We start from the raw sequence: 19,358 nt of genomic DNA, 5'->3' as shown, positions 1-19,358 counted from the left end.
CAGCCGATCAAGACTCCTTACCGACCTTTTCAGCAGATAGGGATGGACTTGTTGGGACCGTTTCCGACATCAACTTCCGGAAATAAGTGGATCGTTGTGGCGACGGACTAGTTCACCCGCTTCGCTGAAACTAAAACTCTGCCGAAAGTTAGCGCAGCCGAAGTGGCGAAATTCTTTGTCGAAAACATCCTGCTGCGACGTGGCGCCCCAGAAGTCCTCATCACTGACAGAGGAAGGGCCTTTACAGCGGAGCTCATCCAAGCCATTCTGAAATACAGTCAGACAAGGCACAGGAGGACAACGGCCTACCACGCGCAGATGAATGGTCTTACGGAGCGGCTGAATAAGACCCTCGCCAACATGCTAGCGATGTACATCGACGTCGAACACAAGACCTGGGATGCCGTCCTGCCGTACACAACATTCGCTTACAACACGGCGGTGCAAGAAACAACACAGATCACGCCGTTCAAGCTGGTCTACGGCAGGAACCCGACGACGACGCTCGACGCCATGCTGCCGCACGTCACTGACGAGGAGAACCTTGACGTCGCTACCTACCTCCAGCGCGCCGAAGAAGCCCGACCGCTCGCCCGCCTGCGGATCAAGAACCAGGAGAAGACCGACAGCCGACACTACAACCTCCGACGACGCTTCGTCGAGTACCAGCCCGGCGACCGTGTTTGGGTGTGGACCTCGATACGCCGACGAGGACTCAGTGAAAAACTACTGCGACAATATTTCGGACCCTACAAGGTCACCCGACGTATTGGCGCACTGGACTATGAGGTCGTGCCAGACGGCATTTCGCATTCACAGCGACGCCGCGCACGATCTGAAGTAGTCCTCGTGGTGGTGCTTAAACCCTCTTACGGACGCTGACGAACTTCCTTATTTTCTTGTTTTCTTTGCTAGGAGTGCTTTTCTTTTATTACTTTCGTTTGTTTGCAGCATCGGGTCAATGCCTTTTAAGAGGGGGGTATTGACACGTGTACTTATATTTAACGGGTGACCACGCTTCACCGCCTCACAAATGTTATCGTGCAGCACGGGACACGTCTGCATGTATCCGAAGTTTCTGGAAAGTTATCGACGCTTCTATCCGCTGTCTGTTGTCGCCGAACCTTGTGTTATCTGATTTCATCGCGCGACTCGAATGTTGTAGAACTTTGTGGAAGGCATGCGGGTCCAAACGATTAGTCTGGAAGATTCGATGACTGCTTTATAAAAGCCGACGCACTTGACCCGCTGATCAGATTTTGGCAATCGCCGACCGTGTTCGCCACTATCGTTGTGCTATAAGTGTAGCCTGTTTTTGTGGGCACAGGTTCGCCCAATAAAAGTTAGTTTTGTCTTTCACAGTATTTGCTACTGTGTTCTTCAATGTCACCACCACGTCACAGTATCATGGACTCGTCTCTGGACTGTCCTTCTTGACAAGCTCGCATCTTGAATGGTGCCTTGCCCTGCAAGCAGCATCTGCTTTAAATGCACTGCCTCTGCCGGTGTCGAAAAGAGTGCACAAGAGCATCGTGTCTTGCAGCGATATTGTGCTCCTTCGGAAAATTCTCTCTCGGCAGCTGGGAAGTCAACCTCAACTGTCCTGACATACTCTCAGCCCCTACACAACATCTCAGTGTTGGGTTTCACTGCTTTAAAGAGTTTATTTTTGTTTGGATGTGGGACACCTGCATCTCAGCGTCAGCCAACACTTTGTTTTTTGGTCTCAAGCTCCTTTAAAAAGGCAGCGGCACCCTTGCTTGCCCGTTAATTCCTCGGTGCGTCGGTCCTTTCTGTTCTCATCCTCCTTCTTCCCCGCGTTCACCCCATGGATCATTTGAAGCATCCTCTTGGTCAGTTGTACATTCAACGTCCAATTTTTCGGACTCCCTAGGGGTCGCAATAACATCCGAAAAATCGGGCAGTCCGAAAAAAATAAATGCATGTCTTTAACTGCCCTTAAGGGCTAAAATTGACACAGACACGTCCGAAAAAGCTGTTAAGGCCTGCCAGTACACTTATTAAGCATATCGGTGCTCGTACTGTGACAGGACACGGGGGTGCACGCGTGTATAATTAAGGAATGCATACTGTGTCCTGTGACAATTGCCCCGTCGCACGCTTGTTATGCTTCACCGCTTCACAATACTGTACGGAGGCGAAGCTAACTTTCAGAGACTAGCATTACGCGACGCGCTGTGCTCTGCGAGCTTCGAAGCCAATGACGAGGAATACAAAGGCGGAGTTGGTGACATTGCTGACAGCGGCGAATTATTTCAATGAAAAACACAGCACCGCATGGCCAGAAGTTCAACAGCGAATGTAGAAGCAGCTAGGCCTAACGTTGCCGCTGCGGTGGTGACTACGTCTGCCAGCGCATCTGCGTGCGAAAGTGCCGGTTCGAGGCGGCGAGATAATCAAAATTGCGGTGGTGGTGGCTTTGATTAATTCGATTTCAGAAATGCAGTCAGGGCAATATACATTGACTATATGGAGTATGTGGTGGTGCCGCAAAGCCATGCGAATTATCGGGCATGTCTGAAAAATCGAGCGTCCGGAAAATCAGTCAACTACTCTGGCAATACCTCGTGCCGATGACACAGCGTCAATGACGATTCGTTGCGAATCCTGTTACTGGAACCAGCATTAACACGACTTTCGTTCCCTTTCAATAAGGTTACAGCTAATTTTCCCTGACAGAAGCACAAATTCCCCGAGTTTTCCCTGAGTATTTCCAGACTATTCAAATTCACTGAGAATTCCCAGTTTTCGCGGTTGGTAGACACCCTGTCTATGGACAGTTTCAAGCAAAAACAAAACATATCGAAAATTCCACAGTAGGCTAGTCGGTAAGACATATGTAAAGCTTTTCCGAAAAGCAACGATGAGACAGGACTGCATGCTCAGGTGTCGTGTTTTGTTTCCTCACTTCGGACCTGTCCCTTTGTCGCTTTGCGCAACAGTTCTAACTAAGAAAAAATATTTGAGTTTGTTCCTTTTGTCACTGTTTAACCTTACCTTTCGGATAATTAGACCAAATTTTGTAGTCTAGCAAAGGTGAAACTAAATTATACTAAAGGGAGGCGACTGTCTTTAGGCCCCATGCAAAGCCTATACACTGCAGCCACCAAAAGCTCTGGACCAGCGACAGCAACGCAACCACACTGACCTCATCAGGGTACGCAATTGGCCCTGGCCCTGGCCCTGGCCCTGGCTCTGGCTCTGGCTCTGGCTCAGGCTGTCGTTCTACCTTTGGGGCAGGCTCTTGCTCCTTCTGTGTACTCTCTCCCCAGCCTGCATGCAGCAGAAAAACCATCACAAATGTTTTCGCATGCTGCTGTCAAAATTGTAGAACGAAATATAGCTGTCAGTTGGCATTTTGCTTGTTTGCCTCCTTCACTGCTTGTTTTCACTCAAAGCTTAGTCTTCACTAACAAGGAGAAACCACACTTTACATAAAGCCACTGCTGTAGATTCCCAAAGTACCCCAAAAACAATAAACTGTTTGTGTGACCGATAAGGTATGCAACACCAGTTCACATTGGTAGAAAGCCCCAGAAAGGCAAACTGGAAGTGCACACAAACGCCCTATGTGTGCTTCTTTCTGTTTAACATTGACTGACAGATTGACTAAAGGACTAAAGGCAAATAGTAAGTTAAGCTAAAGTGATAGATTAATGCTCGAGGGCACCTAATACGTCAATATTATCCAGAACAGAGCTTTAGTAAGCGAGAAATTGAGGTAAATGCAGGACAGGATTTGATACTGCATCAGGACATTTTAGTCGGATGACGTAGCAACTCATTATATTTCGGCCACTTGTACTCAACCACTGATAAAAGAAAAAAAAAAAAACATTGCACTGCATCATAAGACAGGAGAAAATGCAACTTGTGCAGTTCTAATTTATTCTTAGAAAAATAAACTAACTTGACGTCGCAGATGGTCAACAGCTTCAGTGTTCACTCGACCCAGCACCACCTGCAGCTCTCGTGCTTCGGCAGTTTCTGCATCATGCAAATGCTGTGCTGGCTTTGCCATCTTGCCAAGCTCACACCCAAGAGTCAACCACATGCATCCAAGTGAGAGACGGACCCTTTGGCGCTATCACATCTGGCTGTGGAACTACATACACAAGTGGGCACAACACCGCAAAGGAAATACTTTCATTCTTGTCTGAATAAATACAAGTGTATGCCCACACGAAAACCTCAAACGTGCTGCAAGGCCAGTGTTTCAATTGCAGGGTACTAAGATCTAGCTTTGGTAGGCTGTTATTGCCAGTAAAACTGCATTCCATGCTAGCCTCAGTAAATGCTATGGCGCCACTTCATAGTAAGAAATCACTTTCGTGACTCCGTGGCCCCCCGAGATTGTGCGCACGCAAGTGCTTTGTTCTAGATGTGAGAGGAGACTGAGTGAAGGCTCATGTCACCATTTATTCCTTGCTGCCACAGATCAAGTAGACAGAGCGAACTCCAGTAGAAGCGAGTGCCATGATTTGTTTCATAACTCTATTACACAGCCACTGGGTAACGGGCTTGCACACTCCACGGAGACTTCCAGCTGACAAGTGACATTTTTGCAGGCAGCAGAAAATGCCGCAGCCATGATATCTTAAGGATGCTATCTACCGTGTCTTCGCTTGGTTTCTGGTCATGCCGTCACATTTTAGGCAAGGGTGTGCGAATATCAAAATGTCTGAGTACAAATTGAATACGAATACTTATCTTAAAATAGCTAAATCAAATAATGATAGGCAAACTCATTTATTAGCAAGCTAGGTCAAAGTGTTACTTTGGATGAGTGCAATTACATTGTCAATATTAAACAGATAGACCAATGAGCCGTTATACTAGAGCACTGTATATTTGGCTCATGTTAACTTGGAAAATTGAGTAATTCCCACTAGCTGTCCTCGCAAACCTGTGCCTTATTATACCGCATCAAATGCCCATAAATCGGGGGCATTTCACGCTGTGCCAGTCACTCATCACACTTGTTGTCACTCAATATGCCCAAAATTGGAGGTGGCACTGCAAAAAGAGAGAAAAAAAAAAACCCTCGCTGTCTACAAATTCGTGCCCCCTGAAACATTATGTCGTTCAGTGGCTAAATGTGCTTTACTAGCAAAATGTCACTAGCAGTGCAAAATCATCGCAATATTCACCACAAAATCACCCCAATATTCCTAGATTACACAGAAACAAATGCGAAGAACTGTGTTTGCCCCTGTACAGCTGCAACATATTCGATTTGATTCGAATATTCGTATCCGACCAAATATTCGAATGTTTTCAAATGTCTATTTCTCTAACAAATATGAATATTGAAAATATATTATTTCATAATATCCAAACTATTCGAATATTTCCACACCCCTAATGGTCAAGTTTCTTTACTAGCTTGAGTGCTGGGGGGGATAAGGAAGGGATGGATCTTGTCCCTCTGGGCTGACACACCGAACCCTTGCCACGCTGCCTCTGGCTCGCAACTGCTCGTGCCGTGTTTGCCGTTTCTTTCATGCAAGGCGAGCACTCGGGAGTCAAGCCTCGACATTCGGAGAGGCTTAATGAGAACAGAACAAAGATACAAGAAAGGAGACTTCACTTCTCGTAGCAACCAGCTAAGCTATTGCTTTAGTATGGGTAAACTGACTAGCCCGAGAACAAGTTCTACTTGGCCAATGTTAGCTGCAATGCTACCCCTGGGGGCTTGGACTCGAGCTGAGAGCTGCAGAATTTATCAATCGGCAGGTCATTAGCAAGCCTCCAACTTTCCAGTTTGTCGGGACGCTCGACTCTCCCGCGTCCCCCGTTGTTGTTTACCCCACGTGGCTGTCAAGTCTTCCGTAATCCGGTTTTCCCACATAGCTGTGCACTGCTGGTGGTCGGTGTAGTTGCAGCATGGAACGAGAGATGGCTTGAGTCTCGCACTGCTAATGCAGGACTGGTCAAAAGTGGGTAGGGCTTCGGCAAGTCCCACTGATTGCCGTTGATGCTGAAATGATTGCTGAAACCGACAATGAAAAGGCCTCTACTGTCGGCGAGACCGTGAATCAACCATTGCAGTGCCAATGATGGCCATGCGTGACGCGGTGAATGACTGAGTCACATGATGCATGGTTTGCAGTTCCATCTGTCACGGAAATCGAACTTCCCGAGCTCACAATAACCCGCAAAAACCACTTGCCTGCAAAGCTAGGAAAACCTTTCTCAGTTTTGGAGGAAAGCTGGAAAGAAAAACTTTCATGCAATAAGAGACTACCCTAACACACGGGCCCACTATTAAACTGAAAATCTCATAGGGTATTCAGTACGACATAAATTCAGTACTTCTTCAGCTTCAGAAGGCAAAAAGCACTGGATTCCATTCAATAGATGTTGTATTGATTAAAAAAAAAAGCTCCAGACCTTCATATAAAATTGAACTGTAATCAGTGCTGACATACTGATCTCCTTTAATAAGAGTAAACCATGCCTGTACACCTTGATTGCTAGGTGCCCAAGTGAACGATACCTTGCAACATCCTGCTAACGCTCTGCTAGTGGACCCCTAAGCATGTGCAGCACCTTGTCTTTTGCGTAGAATTTGAACGCATTAAACTTCGCAACAAATATTTTGATATTCAAGTTGATATTTGGTGCTCCTTTTACTTAATACATTTGATATTTGATTCGAAAACAACTAAACCAAAACCTCCTTAAGGGGATATGTGGGGTTTTGAATTTGTCAACGGCCGATCAGACACAATTGCCCTGGAACGTCTCAAACCCGCCTACATAGAAGCACCCACGCCATCAGCTCCACCAGTATGCGACGCGACCCTGCTGCATCCTTCGCCGCCGCCAGTGCACGTGACACCCAAGACCAACGCCAAGACACGCCGCGTCACGTGGACTTTCCATCGTTCGTCGAACTTTCCTCCTCTCTAGGGGGGGAGCCCTCTGTAGCGGCAGCAGCATCGGCGTCGCACGAGGGATGACGTAGACGCTCGCGTCTACACGAGGCTCGAGCGGCTGGCGCTCCGGCACGGGCTAGCGTTCCGAAGGAGATGATTAAAAAGAATGCTACGCTAAGAGACGGACTGTCGGTTCTTCCTCTCCTGCGAGAGCCCGAGACTTTAACGGTCTACGTGGTCGCTCGTCGCCACAAATTAATTGCTTTAATATTTGAGCTAGAATGATGAAAATTTCTAGGTTTATGGAGTTTTATTTACAGGTCTTAAATATAAAGCTTATTGTAATGTATTTCATACCATTCTTTCTTAACAGACACTTTCTGGTAAAAATGTTTTGTCATGTTACTAAAAAAACGTACCGCCTATATTTTGTTGCACTCTTTACCATTACAACCTACACCAATCAAAGAGTGCCCTAAGACAAGTTTTGTCATTCTAGCTTCTCCAGAACAAAAGTTGTAAGTATTTCAACTTGATATTAGCAGTACAGGCATTACTTAGATCAAAATTGTAACTTGTAATTAAAATTAAAATTGTAATTGTAATTGTAATGGTGTAGAACTTTGTGGAAGACACGCGGGTCCAAGCGATTAGTCTGGAACATTCGACGACTGCTGTATAAAAGCCGACGCGCTCAACCCGCTGATCAGATTGTTGACGATCGCCGACCGTGTTCGCCGCTTTCGTTGTGCTATAAGTGTAGCCTGTTTTTGTGGGCACAGGTTCGCCCAATAAAAGTTCGTTTTGTCTTTCACAGTATTGCTACTGTGTTCTTCAACGTCACCACCACGTGAAATCTGGTGGAGGTGCTTGTGCGTTCATGTACCAAACGCCCCCGCAAAGCCACGATCCAAGCCCGAAGCCCGACGACAAAATCAACATCGCCCAAGACCAGCGTGCTAGCCGCAGACTGCAAGGACTTCTCCCAGAGCACGGACTTCTACCAGAGACGACAAAGAAGATCGTGGTCAAGACAACCCCAATGGCTGCCCCAGCGTCCCCCATTATCCTACAACAACCTCGGGACCCACCGACCTTCCATGGAGCAACGACTGAAGACCCGGAATCCTGGCTGGAGACCTACGAAAGAATTGCGACATTCAACAACTGAGACGCCGACGACAAGCTGCGGCATGTCTAGCCTTAGAAGACGCTGCCAGAACGTGGTTTGAGAACAGGGAGTCGACCTTGACAACGTGGGACCCGTTCCGTAGCGGCTTCCTGCGCACCTTTACAAGCGTTGTGCGCAAGGAAAGGGCCGAAGCTATGCTGGACGCCCGAGTGCTGCTACCAAACGAGAACATCGCCATCTTTATGGAAGAAATGAGCCGTCTATTTCGCCACGCCGACCCTGAAATGCCTGAGAAGAAACTCCACCTACTCATGTGTGGTGTGAAGGAGGAACTTTTTGTTGGAATGGTACGAAGCCCAACAAAGACCGTCGGCGAGTTTCTTCACGCGGCCACCAGCAAGAGAAGACACTCGAGATGCGAAACCGGCAATTCGACCGCCGCCCGAACTTGACGAGCTACGCAGGAGTTCAGTCACTGCCCACCGGCGACCTGCGCGAGACTATCCGAGCGGTCGTGCGGGAGGAGCTACAGAAGCTGTTCCCGTCATCACAGCCTCAAGTGACTTCAATTGCTGACACCGTGCGTGAGGAGCTCCAACAACAACAACTCGGAGTAGCCCCTGAATCGCCGCAGCCTCAGCCGCAAGCGATGACCTATGCCGCCGTCGCACGCCATCAAGGCCCCCCTCCGCGACCGCGCAAGGGCCGTGTGACGCCGCAATTCCGTCGTCCGCCGCCGCCGCCAGCACGCCCACCTGTCGCCCAGTTCACCTACACGAGGAAGATGGACATTTGACCAGCTCCCGACCACCGTCAATTCTGCTATCACTGCGGAGAAGCCGACCATGTGTACCGCCGATGCCCATACCGGGACATGGGACTTAGAGGGTTCGCTGTCAAAGCGCCGCGTCCACAGCTTGGGGAGCGCCCACGTGACATCGCCGATTACCTAGCCGCCACTCAATGGAACTCTCGACGACCGTCCCGTTCGCCGTCACCAGGCCGCTACCTGTCGCCGCAGCGCCGACCATACACCGGCACAGCCAGGGGCCGCTCTGCGAGCCCACATCCAGAAAACTAAAAGCAGCAACCGATGGAGGTGCGGTTGCTGTTCGTCGAACTGATGAAGATCCTCTGCCGCCGACGAAGACGACAAAGAGATCATCTCGACGACATAATAACCACACGCCGCCGTCCCGACGAAGTCAGGAAGCCAAGACTACACCAACGCAAGACAACTTGACGACGCAACGTTGCAGCTTCAGTTCAACAAGACGCAGCCGTGACCCGACGCCACGACCTAACTGCAACGCCAGACAAAGAACCACCGACCTCGACGTGCTTCTCGACGGCCACGCAGTCACTGCCTTAGTGGACACAGGGGCCGATTACTCCGTCATGAGTGGACACATCGCCGCCCAGTTGAAGAAGGTTAAGGGGGGACACGGGTCTTTGCGGCGAAAAAATCACGAAAAAATCGATTTTTTGAAAATGAAATTTTCGATATCTACAGCTAATATTCCTTTAATTCACCAAGTCTCGAATCTCAGGAAAGAGTATTTCGTCCGCAATATCAATTTATAACATCACTGGGAGCTGAATTCCGCGCAAAAACAGCCCTTTTTATCGCGGCGCGTAGCTCTTTTTCTATGCGCGCGATCTCAGCCATCTTGGTCTCGTTGGAAAGAGGAGCCTTCCTTCTTTAATTTCCCGCCAAAAGTGACTCCGTCGGTACGCCAGTGACGTTGAAATCCGGGGAGGAAAAAAGCCCGAACGCGCGATCCGATTCGTTGACTAGCGCACGTGACCAAAAACGCGTGCTGTGGTTGGCTGCGCGAGGTTCCCATCGTCTGCTCCACTCCGGAGGCGACGCGACCGCGCGTCTCGTAGGTTTGTTGGCACATGCCCAACGATGTCCGATCCACCGGGAAAGTTCGCCACGAGGCACAAGTTCGGCAAAAAGAAGAAGCGATCAGCTTATAACTTTCAAAAGCGCTCCATTCCTTCTGAAAGCATCGAGAGTAGCTCGCCGCCAACCGCAAATGATGCCGAAACCGCGGACGATGCCGAAGTAGGCTTAGCCAGCTCACAAATGAGTGAAATCATTACAGACAGCGGCCGCGTTCGGCGTGACACTGCAATGTTGCAGCGTGCGGATTTGTTGCAGAGGGAGATGAATGCTCAAAAAAACTTCGAGTTCTTGCGTCAACGCCAGCAACAAAGCGGGTGTCGGATTTGCGCACTCGCGCCGACGGCGTTGCAGCCGCGCCAGTCGACGCCGAGGCAGGCTTCGCTATCCTCAGTAGGACTCCGTGAACGCACTGATGTCGTTTGTCAAGTGCAAGGTGTGCGGCGGCAGCGTCGCAGGAGGCAAAAGCGAACGGTAATCTGGCCTCGCCATAAAGATCGTTATCACTTGCGCGTGTTGCGGCGATATCGCGTCGGCGCGGAGCTCGACCCGCGTGAACGACAACCTTGCCGCGCGCGCGATGCAAGCCACCGGGAATCGGCGAACGGCGCTAAATAACGATGTTTTTGCCGCATTTGGGTGGCCGCGGTCAGAGCGACTATATTCCTGGTGGCTTTTTGCCACTTTCACTGCAAAATAATGCAAAATTATTTCTGTACTTTTGATTAAAAGTGAATGTATTCCTTTTTTCTCGTTTTCTCAAAACACCGACTTTTGACTTGTTGCTGATTTGCCGCGGCGATATCTCTGCCTTCAAAGCAGATAGAGCCATAATTTTTGTTTTGGCTTGTAGCTGAGTGTGCAAGGTACACAGTGGTAGGGTCAGATTTTGGAATTTATGCTTTAAAAATTTTCAATTCTGCTTTAGATCAGATAGTGGGGTAGCCACAATTCGAACAGTAAAGATTGAATTGCTATAAAATTACTAATATTTGTTGTATCAAAATAGTATTCCTACCATTGTGTTCCTTATGTTTTCTAGTACCCAGGCATGTGCCAATATGAATTTTGTAGCGCATTTTTTCCCCCCTATTGTTTGTGCAGATTATGAACAATGAATTTCATTTACCTTCAGAACTAAATGGCCTATTGGAAAAATAATTACATATTTGAAATCAGCACAAAAGTCTTAACAAGAATAGAAAGTTTCATGAATATTGATAGAAGACGTCATATACATTATTTGAAGTACAGTGTCCCCCCTTAAGACTGCATGGGAGGGCCCTCAAATTCAGACCGCTGGAGGACACCTCATCACGCCAACTGGAATCTGTACGGCAAGACTTACCATTCATGACAGCACTTACCCTGTCACCTTCGTTATCCTCCAACAGTGTTCACGAGACGTCATTCTCGGTATGGACTTTCTGAACCAACACAGCGCAATCATCGACCTGAAGTCAAAGTCAATAACGCTGTCGGAAGATAAAGCGATACTGCCGGAGAGCCCTCGTAGTCACCATGCCTTGAGTGTGTTCAAAGATCAAGTGAGCATCCTGCCTCCCTCCAGCATCGTTATTTCGGTCGGACCGAAACACCCGCTGACGTAGAAGGCGTCATCGAAGGCGATCAAAGTCTACCGCTCGACCGTGAAATTTGCGTCGCAAGAGGGATCGCTCGACTGCACTGAGGAAACACGAAAGTGTTGCTGACAAACTTCAGCCAGGAGTTCAAGCACACCAACAGAGGCACGAAGATCGCATACATCAAAGAAATGCTGGAAACCAGCAATGTGTTTGTACTCTCAGATTCTGTCGCATCTACCCCGACGACCGCAGTTCCCTAGCCAGACTTCGACATAAATCCAAGTCTCCCCGTGATTAAGCAGCAACAGCTCAGAAGTCTGCTTCGACGATACAGACTGCTTTTCGACGTCATCGAGGGTTCGACAAACACCAGTCGCAAAGCATCGCATAATAATCGAAGAGTGCGCTCGACCACTCCGCCAGAGCCCTTACCGAGTTTCGATGCGAGAACGTGATGCTATTAGGCAACAAGTCGGCGAAATGCTCCGCGACGACATCATCCAGCCGTCAAAGAGCCTGTGCGCATCCCCTATTGTCCTGGCGAAGAAAAAGGACTGAACCCTATATTTCTGCGTCGATTATCATCGACTGAACAAAATCACGAAGAAAAACGTATAACCCCTCCCACGGATAGACGACGCATTGGATCGGCTCTGCAATGTTAAATACTTCTCGTCGATGGACCTCAAGTGTGGCTATTGGCAAATAGAAGTCGACGAACGAGATCGTGAAAAGACCACCTTCATCACCCCAGATGGCCTCTACGAGTTCAAGGTTATGCCATTTGGACTGTGCTCGGCGCCTGCAACGTTCCAGCACGTGATGGACACGGTTTTAGCAGGATTGAAGTGACAGACCTGTCTTGTTTACTTGAATGACGTCGTCGTCTTCGCCGGAAATTTCGACGATCACCTTAAGCGGCTTGCGACAGTATTAGAGGCCATCAAGTTATCAGGGCTCACTCTGAAGCCAGAAAAGTGCCGCTTCGCTTACGATGAGCTCCTGTTCCTAGGCCACGTCATCAGCAAGTCTGCAGTCCGCCCCGGCCTGCAGAAGACAGCTGCCATCGCAAAGCTCCCGCAGCCCATCGACAAGAAGGCAGGGCATAGATTTCTTGGCATGTGTGCCTACTACAGGCGATTTGTCAAGGACTTTTCACGCATCGCTGAGCCGCTGACACAGCTAACTAAATGTGAAGTCGAGTTCAAGTGGGAAACGCTGCAGGCTGATGCATTTCAAGAACTCAAACGACGCATGCACTCGTCTCCTGAACTTGCGCACTTCGACGAGCACGCCGTTACCGAAATACACACAGACGCCAGTAGCCTAGGCCTCGGTGCCATCCTAGTCCAGAGAAAAGATGGACATGAACATGTGATAGCTTACGCTAGCCGGTCGTTGTCAAAAGCGGAAGGCAATTATTCTACAACCGAAAAGGAATGCCTCACCATCTTTTGGGCTAGAACGAAATTTCGCCCTTACCTATATGGCAGGCCATTCAAAGTGGTCAGCGACCATCACGCGTTGTGTTTGCTAGCTAATTTAAAGGACCCTTCAGGACGGCTGGCACGGTGGAGCCTCAGACTACGAGAATACGACATCACTGTAACATACAAGTCCGGACGAAAACACTCATATGCCGATTGCCTATCACACGCCCCCATTGACCCGCCGCCGCAAGATGACGAGGATGACGACGCCTTCCTTGGAATAATAAGTGCGGAAGACTTCGCCAAACAGCAACGAGGAGACCCAGAACTAAAAGCCCTAGTCGATTATTAGGAAGGGCACATCGACCTTGTCCCTAGGGCATTAAGCGAGGAGTGTCTTCGTTCACGCTTCAAAACCACATACTCGAGAAGAACTTTTCACCAGTCCGCGCCAACTACCTTCTTGTTCCGTCGGCGCTGCGTCCAGAAGTACTGCATGCCCTACATGACGATCCGACCGCTGGGCACCTCGGTTTCTCCCGGACGCTATCGAGGATGCAAGAAAGGTATTACTGGCCGCACCTAACTGCCGATGTCGCCCGTTACGTCAGGACATGCCGAGACTGTCAGCGATGCAAGACAGCACCGACAAGGCCAGCGGGATTACTACAGCCGATCAAGACTCCTTACCGACCTTTTCAGCAGATAGGGATGGACTTGTTGGGACCGTTTCCGACATCAACTTCCGGAAATAAGTGGATCGTTGTGGCAACGGACTATCTCACCCGCTTCGCTGAAACTAAAGCTCTACTGAAAGGCAGTGCAGCCGGAGTGGCGAAATTTTTCGTCGAGAACATCCTGCTGCGACATGGAGCTTTAGAAGTCCTCATCACCAACAGAGGAACGGCTTTTACAGCAGAGCTCACGCAAGCCATTCTGCAATATAGCCAGACAAGTAACAGGAGGACAACTGCCTACCATCCGCAGACGAATGGTCTCACGGATTGCCTGAATGAGACCCTCGCCGACATGCTAGCAATGTACGTTGACGTCGAACACAAGACGTGGGATGCAATCCTGCCGTACGTAAAATTCACTTACAACACGATGGTGCAAGAAACAACACAGCTCACGCCATTTAAGCTGGTTTACGGCAGGAACCCGACGACGACGCTCGACGCCATGCTGCCGCACGTCACTGACGAGGAAAATCTTGACGTCGCTACGTATCTGCAGCGTGCCGAAGAAGCCTGACAGCTCGCCTGCCTGCGGATCAAGAACCAGCAGGGGACCGACAGCTGACACTACAACCTCCGACGACGCTTCGTCGAGTACCAGCCCGGCGACCGTGTTTGGGTATGGACTCCGATACGCCGATGAGGACTCAGTGAGAAACTACTGCGACGCTATTTCGGACCCTACAAGGTCATCCGACGTATTGGCGCACTGGACTATGAGGTCGTGCGAGACGGCATTTCGCATTCACAGCGGCACCGCGCACGATCTGAAGTGGTCCACGTGGTGTGCCTTAAACCTTTTTACGGACGCTGACGAACTTCCTTATTTTGTTGTTTTCATTGCTGCGAGTGCTTTTCTTTATTTCGTTTGTTTGCAGCATTGGGTCGATGCCTTTTAAGAGGGGGGTAATGACACGTGTACTTATCTTTATCGGGTGACCACATTTCGCCGCCTAACAAATGTTATCGCACAGCTCGGGACGCGCCTGCATGTATCCGAAGTTTCTGGAAAGTTATTGATGCTTCTATTCGCTGTCTGCTGTCGCCGAACCATATGTTATCTGATTTCATAACCTGACGCGAATGGTGTAGAACTTTGTGGAAGGCGCGCGGGTCCCAACGATTAGTCTGGAACATTCGACAATTGATGTATAAAAGCCGACGCGCTTGGCCCGTAGATCAGATTTTCGACGATCGCCGACCGTGTTTGCGGCTATCGTTGTGCTATAAGTGTAGCCTGTCTTTGTGGGCACAGGTTCGCCCAATGAAGGTTAGGTTAGTCTTATACAGTATTGCTACTGTGTTCTTGAACGTCACCACCACGTGATAATATGCCCCAGGTGAATGATCGGTGCATGTTTCTGAAAGGAAGGCGGCTGAAGCTACCCACTTTCGCTCTGCGCTATTGAGACGGTGACCGCCTTTCCCTTCTGCTTTTTGGGTGCCCTTGCTGCTTTGTTGTATTTTCATTTCTCATAGAATACGAGATGAGGCTTCTTTCATCCCTGCATTGTACCTCGTTACTGCTTCGGCAACCACGGTTTTTACTGCAAATAGGGAGGCATGTTTGGTCTTTGGCATGAGGGACCAGATCACAGGATGCAGTGATTCGTTTGCATTTTGTGTCTTGCCTCTGTGGCAGCACTGCAAGAGTTTTTTGTCAGCAAGTCGTTCATAGACAGGCAGGAGTGCCTTACTAACATGCTCTGGCAAGCGCCAGTGCTTTGGAAGTGGTTCTCCTCTAGCAGTAGCAGCATTCTGCTTGCATCATGAGTTGGCACCACTTGGGCACAGGCTGTGATTTGGGTGTTGAACAGTCAAACATATGTGATGACAGGTTACCATTACCATTTCGTGTATACCATCCATGTTGCCCATGTTAGACTTCAGTGCCCAGCCGTAATAATTGGTGAGCTTTGTAAACAGGTCACCATCAGTCGACCTTTGCCACTCAGACTCTCGCTGTGCTCTGTTTTGTGCTGGCAGATGAGGCTGCGAAGAGCAGTGTCCATCCGCTTCTGTATATGGTTAATGCAGTCTTCCTTCTGTACATTTATGTAACCATAAACTTCGGCGTCTTTGAGTGCGCGGAAAGACCAGCTGTCTCCATCGCAAAGCATTGTGGTGTAGCGCAAACCATGGCGTGACAGGGAGTGCTCAAAGAGTGCAAAAGCTGCCTCTGGTTCCATCTGGCTGGATTTACTATCAGTATTTTTCTGGCAGACGTGATTTTCTTTCCAGGCACTGTACCCAGGATCTTCCTTTGGTGGTGCTTGTTTGCACCCAAGACAGAAGTTTGATAGTACCTTGAAATTTAGCACATATCCTGAAACCAACTCGATTACTGCACTCAAACCGATATGGGTCAGGTGCCCCCTAGTCATCCAAGCGCCATCAAAACAAACTGCAATGTTTCCAGTATTTCCAAAATCCGGCACTTTGTAAAGTTCCTTTACTGCTGAAACAGAGTTAGAAAGCACCTTTGCACAAGCCTCCATTGCAGCTGGGTTCAGTCTTCCCTTTAAGTGTCCTTGGTACATCTTGTGGTGCAGGCCTCCGTGGGATATCTCCATAGCTGAAATCCCCAGCGCTGTTTGCCCGTTCTCGGTACTTTGAACGGCACGGGCCACGAGAATGTTTTTCTCAAACGGGTTAGATTTTGCTGTTCTCAACATGCACCTTGAGCTCCATTTCGTTTCCAAACAGCCACAAAAGTTGCATTCCATGCTCAGTTGCACAGCGATACCGTAATCATTTGCACCTCTGGAGATCGAAACACTATTACCTCCGCACTTCTGGCACGGAGTCTTGTGAAGCAGTTCGTTGGCAATATCGGTGTCGACGGGCTCGTGTCGTAGCCCATCGTTGCGAGTGTCTGCAGCTTCCGCTTCGTGGCCGAGAGAGACGATAAATCCAGAGTTTTTTTGTCCGCCTTTTGTCGGAGCTGATCGCGATTATCATTGCCCAGGAACGTTGTGTCAAATCTCCATAGTTGTTCCTGGCCGCCACTTCCAAGGGAGCCAGCGCGCTGTATTGCGGATTTGCCCGATGTCGTTGAGCTGGCCATCGACGCCTCCACTGATTCGCCTTCCGATAGCGCACCATTGCCCGATGTTATCGTCGGCGAAACAAAGGAGTCCGCTAGCCTTTTACTGCATTTCCTGCACTTTTTCCCGAACTTGTGGACGGTGTGGTACTTCCAATATGGCGGCATACGGCACGTTTGCGCGCGTCTTTATCCACTCTCAAAATGGCAGTGCGCGCAAACGATATGCAGGCGAACGTGCGGCTCAACATCGAGCGCACCACGCGGGCCAATGCGAAGCCTCCATTTCGACACATAATCACAAGCAGCCAATGATGGGCTTGCATTCATTTTTTTTTTTTTACTTTTTTGCACTTTCGTATGCATTGACGCGACGCATGAGGCTCATCTAGGCGGGAAAAAGAGCTGAAAGATCGCTCTTTCAAGCGAGGTGAAGATGACCGCGTAAAGGCAGGCGGCTACGAAATGCGCCGCCGCCGAATGTAGCTGTTTCTTGAGACGCTTTCGCGAGAAACGACGTCGAGTTCGCTCGTTTATTTAATAATTTCTTTAAAACTACGAGTCTATAAATGACGTGACCGCATGCTGTGGTGATAATGCGACCACATGCGCTGGTGATGACGCGACCGTGGGCTGTGTTGACAACGCGACCGTGGGCTGTGGTGACGACGCGCCCCCGTGCGGTGGTGAATGGCGCACCCGTGCGTGGTCATGACGGCAATGTGACATTGGCAAAGACGTCGCGTCAAATATTCAGCTGCAGATTTCAGCTCCAATTCTCACGAATGAAGAGATTGCGAAATGAGGGGATGTTTTGAATGCGCTGTCATCTACCTCTCCGACAAAGAGGAAATTTCAGCTTTTGACAGAAGGAGAGTGTGCCGACGACGTGGTTCCCAAATCGTCGTTTTTCATTGTAAATAAAGCACTCTTAAACGAGCTGCTCTCTGCAGCAAGCTGCAATCAGTGCAGGAAAGCACCAATTCGTGTCGAAACTGGGCCATGTCTCGAGCTTGCGACTAAAATGGAACTGTTGCGTGATGACTGTGGGGTGATAAGCAAAAGGTGGTCACCCCCAAAATGTGCTGGCACTCAGAAGATCAACCCTTTTGAAGTGAACGTTCGTGCACTGAGAACTGTGCAGTCAGTAGACAAAAGCAAGCCACACTGAATGATGTTTTCTCCCACATGGACATTTCCCATCGAGGACTGCATCACAAATCCTACGCAAGGCTGCAACGTAGGCATACTCACCCTGCCACTGCCTCAGCAGCCATGAAAATAGAGTCCGAAAGTGCACAGAAAATGTGCGAGATCTACAGGGAACTTGGATGCGCCCCAGGCAACGTTGATGTGATCTATGATGGCACTTGGATGACAAGGGGCCACACAAGTCACATTGGTGTTGGCAGTGCTAGTGAATTATACTCTGGCCTTGTCTTGGACCACTGTGTCCTCTCCAACTATTGCCATGGATGTTCTCTTGGCCCCAAGCCTGGAGACAGTATTTATTCAGAGTGGCATGAAGAACACCGACCACAATGCCAAAGAAACACCGAGGCAAGTGCAGGGCAAATGGAAATAATTGTGGCAAAAACCATGTTTTAGCGGTCTCTTCATAAACACCAGCTCCGTTACACAAATGTCCTTTGTGATGGGGATAGCCGCACTTATATTGCCCTCAGTGAAGAGAAGGTGTATGGTTTCATACCCATACACAAACAAGAGTGTGTGAATCACGTGAAAAAAAGAATGGGAACTGCTTTGTGCAACCTTGTTCAGAAAAACAAGAGCAAGGACCGTGAGCTCAGCATGAGTGGAAAGAGCCGCCTAACGCAGGGTTTAATTTAAGAACTCACAAATTATTATGGCTTAGCCACAAAAAGTAACCCAAATGATGTGCCTGCTATGGAAAAGGCCATCATGGCTACTTTTCACCATATAACATCGACCGATGGTGAGCCGCATCAAGAGCACTGTCCCACTGGCGCGAACTCTTGGTGGAAGTTTAATTCTGCGGTGGCCTCAGGTCAACCAACCCTTGCACACAAGCTGCAGCTTCCTGCACTTGTTCGAGCAGCACTCCTGCCTATATATAAACATCTATCTTCAAGAGAATTCCTTGAAAGATGCCAGCAAGGCAAAATGCAGAACGCCATCGAGTCGCTGAACAATGTCATTTGGTCACTCCAACTAAAAAATCAGTTTGCTTCACTCCTGAGTGTTGAAAGTGCTGTGGCAGATGCAGTTTGCCGTTTCAATGCTGGCTGTGAAAGAGCACTGCAAACAATCGCGTCACAACTGGGATACAGTCCAGGATTGTGTTCACTGCGACGGGCTGCTGAAAAGGATGCACGATGTATCAAAAAGGCAACGAAGGCACACGAAACTGCTATAAAGAACAAAAAATTACCTCAAAATGTAAACAAAATGTGTCCTCACTGTCAAAGGACTACATTCCAGGCGGGTTTTAGGTGCTGAAAGTACAGTCGCCGACCGATTTTCCGGACTCCAAAAATTCGGACATGCCCGATTATGCGGTCAGCTTCGCGGCACCACCATTCTCCCCATAGACCATAATGTATAACAACAGCCGAAAGTTCGGACACCTTGCAA

At 49.1% G+C, this 19,358-nt stretch overlaps 1 protein-coding gene across 2 annotated transcripts in view; it reads right to left on the bottom strand.

The window, feature by feature from the left end:
• The window catches only part of LOC142584628 (germinal-center associated nuclear protein-like), a 559,187-nt gene that overhangs the window by 345,021 nt on the left and 194,808 nt on the right, over positions 1–19,358 (bottom strand). For both annotated transcript variants that reach the window (XM_075694780.1, XM_075694781.1), the window contains exon 13: positions 3,170–3,294. In XM_075694780.1, coding sequence (XP_075550895.1) covers positions 3,170–3,294 — 125 coding nt within the window. The remainder of the gene's footprint in view (positions 1–3,169; positions 3,295–19,358) is intronic.

This window comes from Dermacentor variabilis, chromosome 6 (genome assembly GCF_050947875.1).
Source record: "Dermacentor variabilis isolate Ectoservices chromosome 6, ASM5094787v1, whole genome shotgun sequence".
NCBI lineage: Eukaryota > Metazoa > Arthropoda > Arachnida > Ixodida > Ixodidae > Dermacentor > Dermacentor variabilis.
The sequence above is the reverse complement of the archived record's forward strand: the minus strand, read 5'-3'. Positions and strand labels throughout refer to the sequence as shown.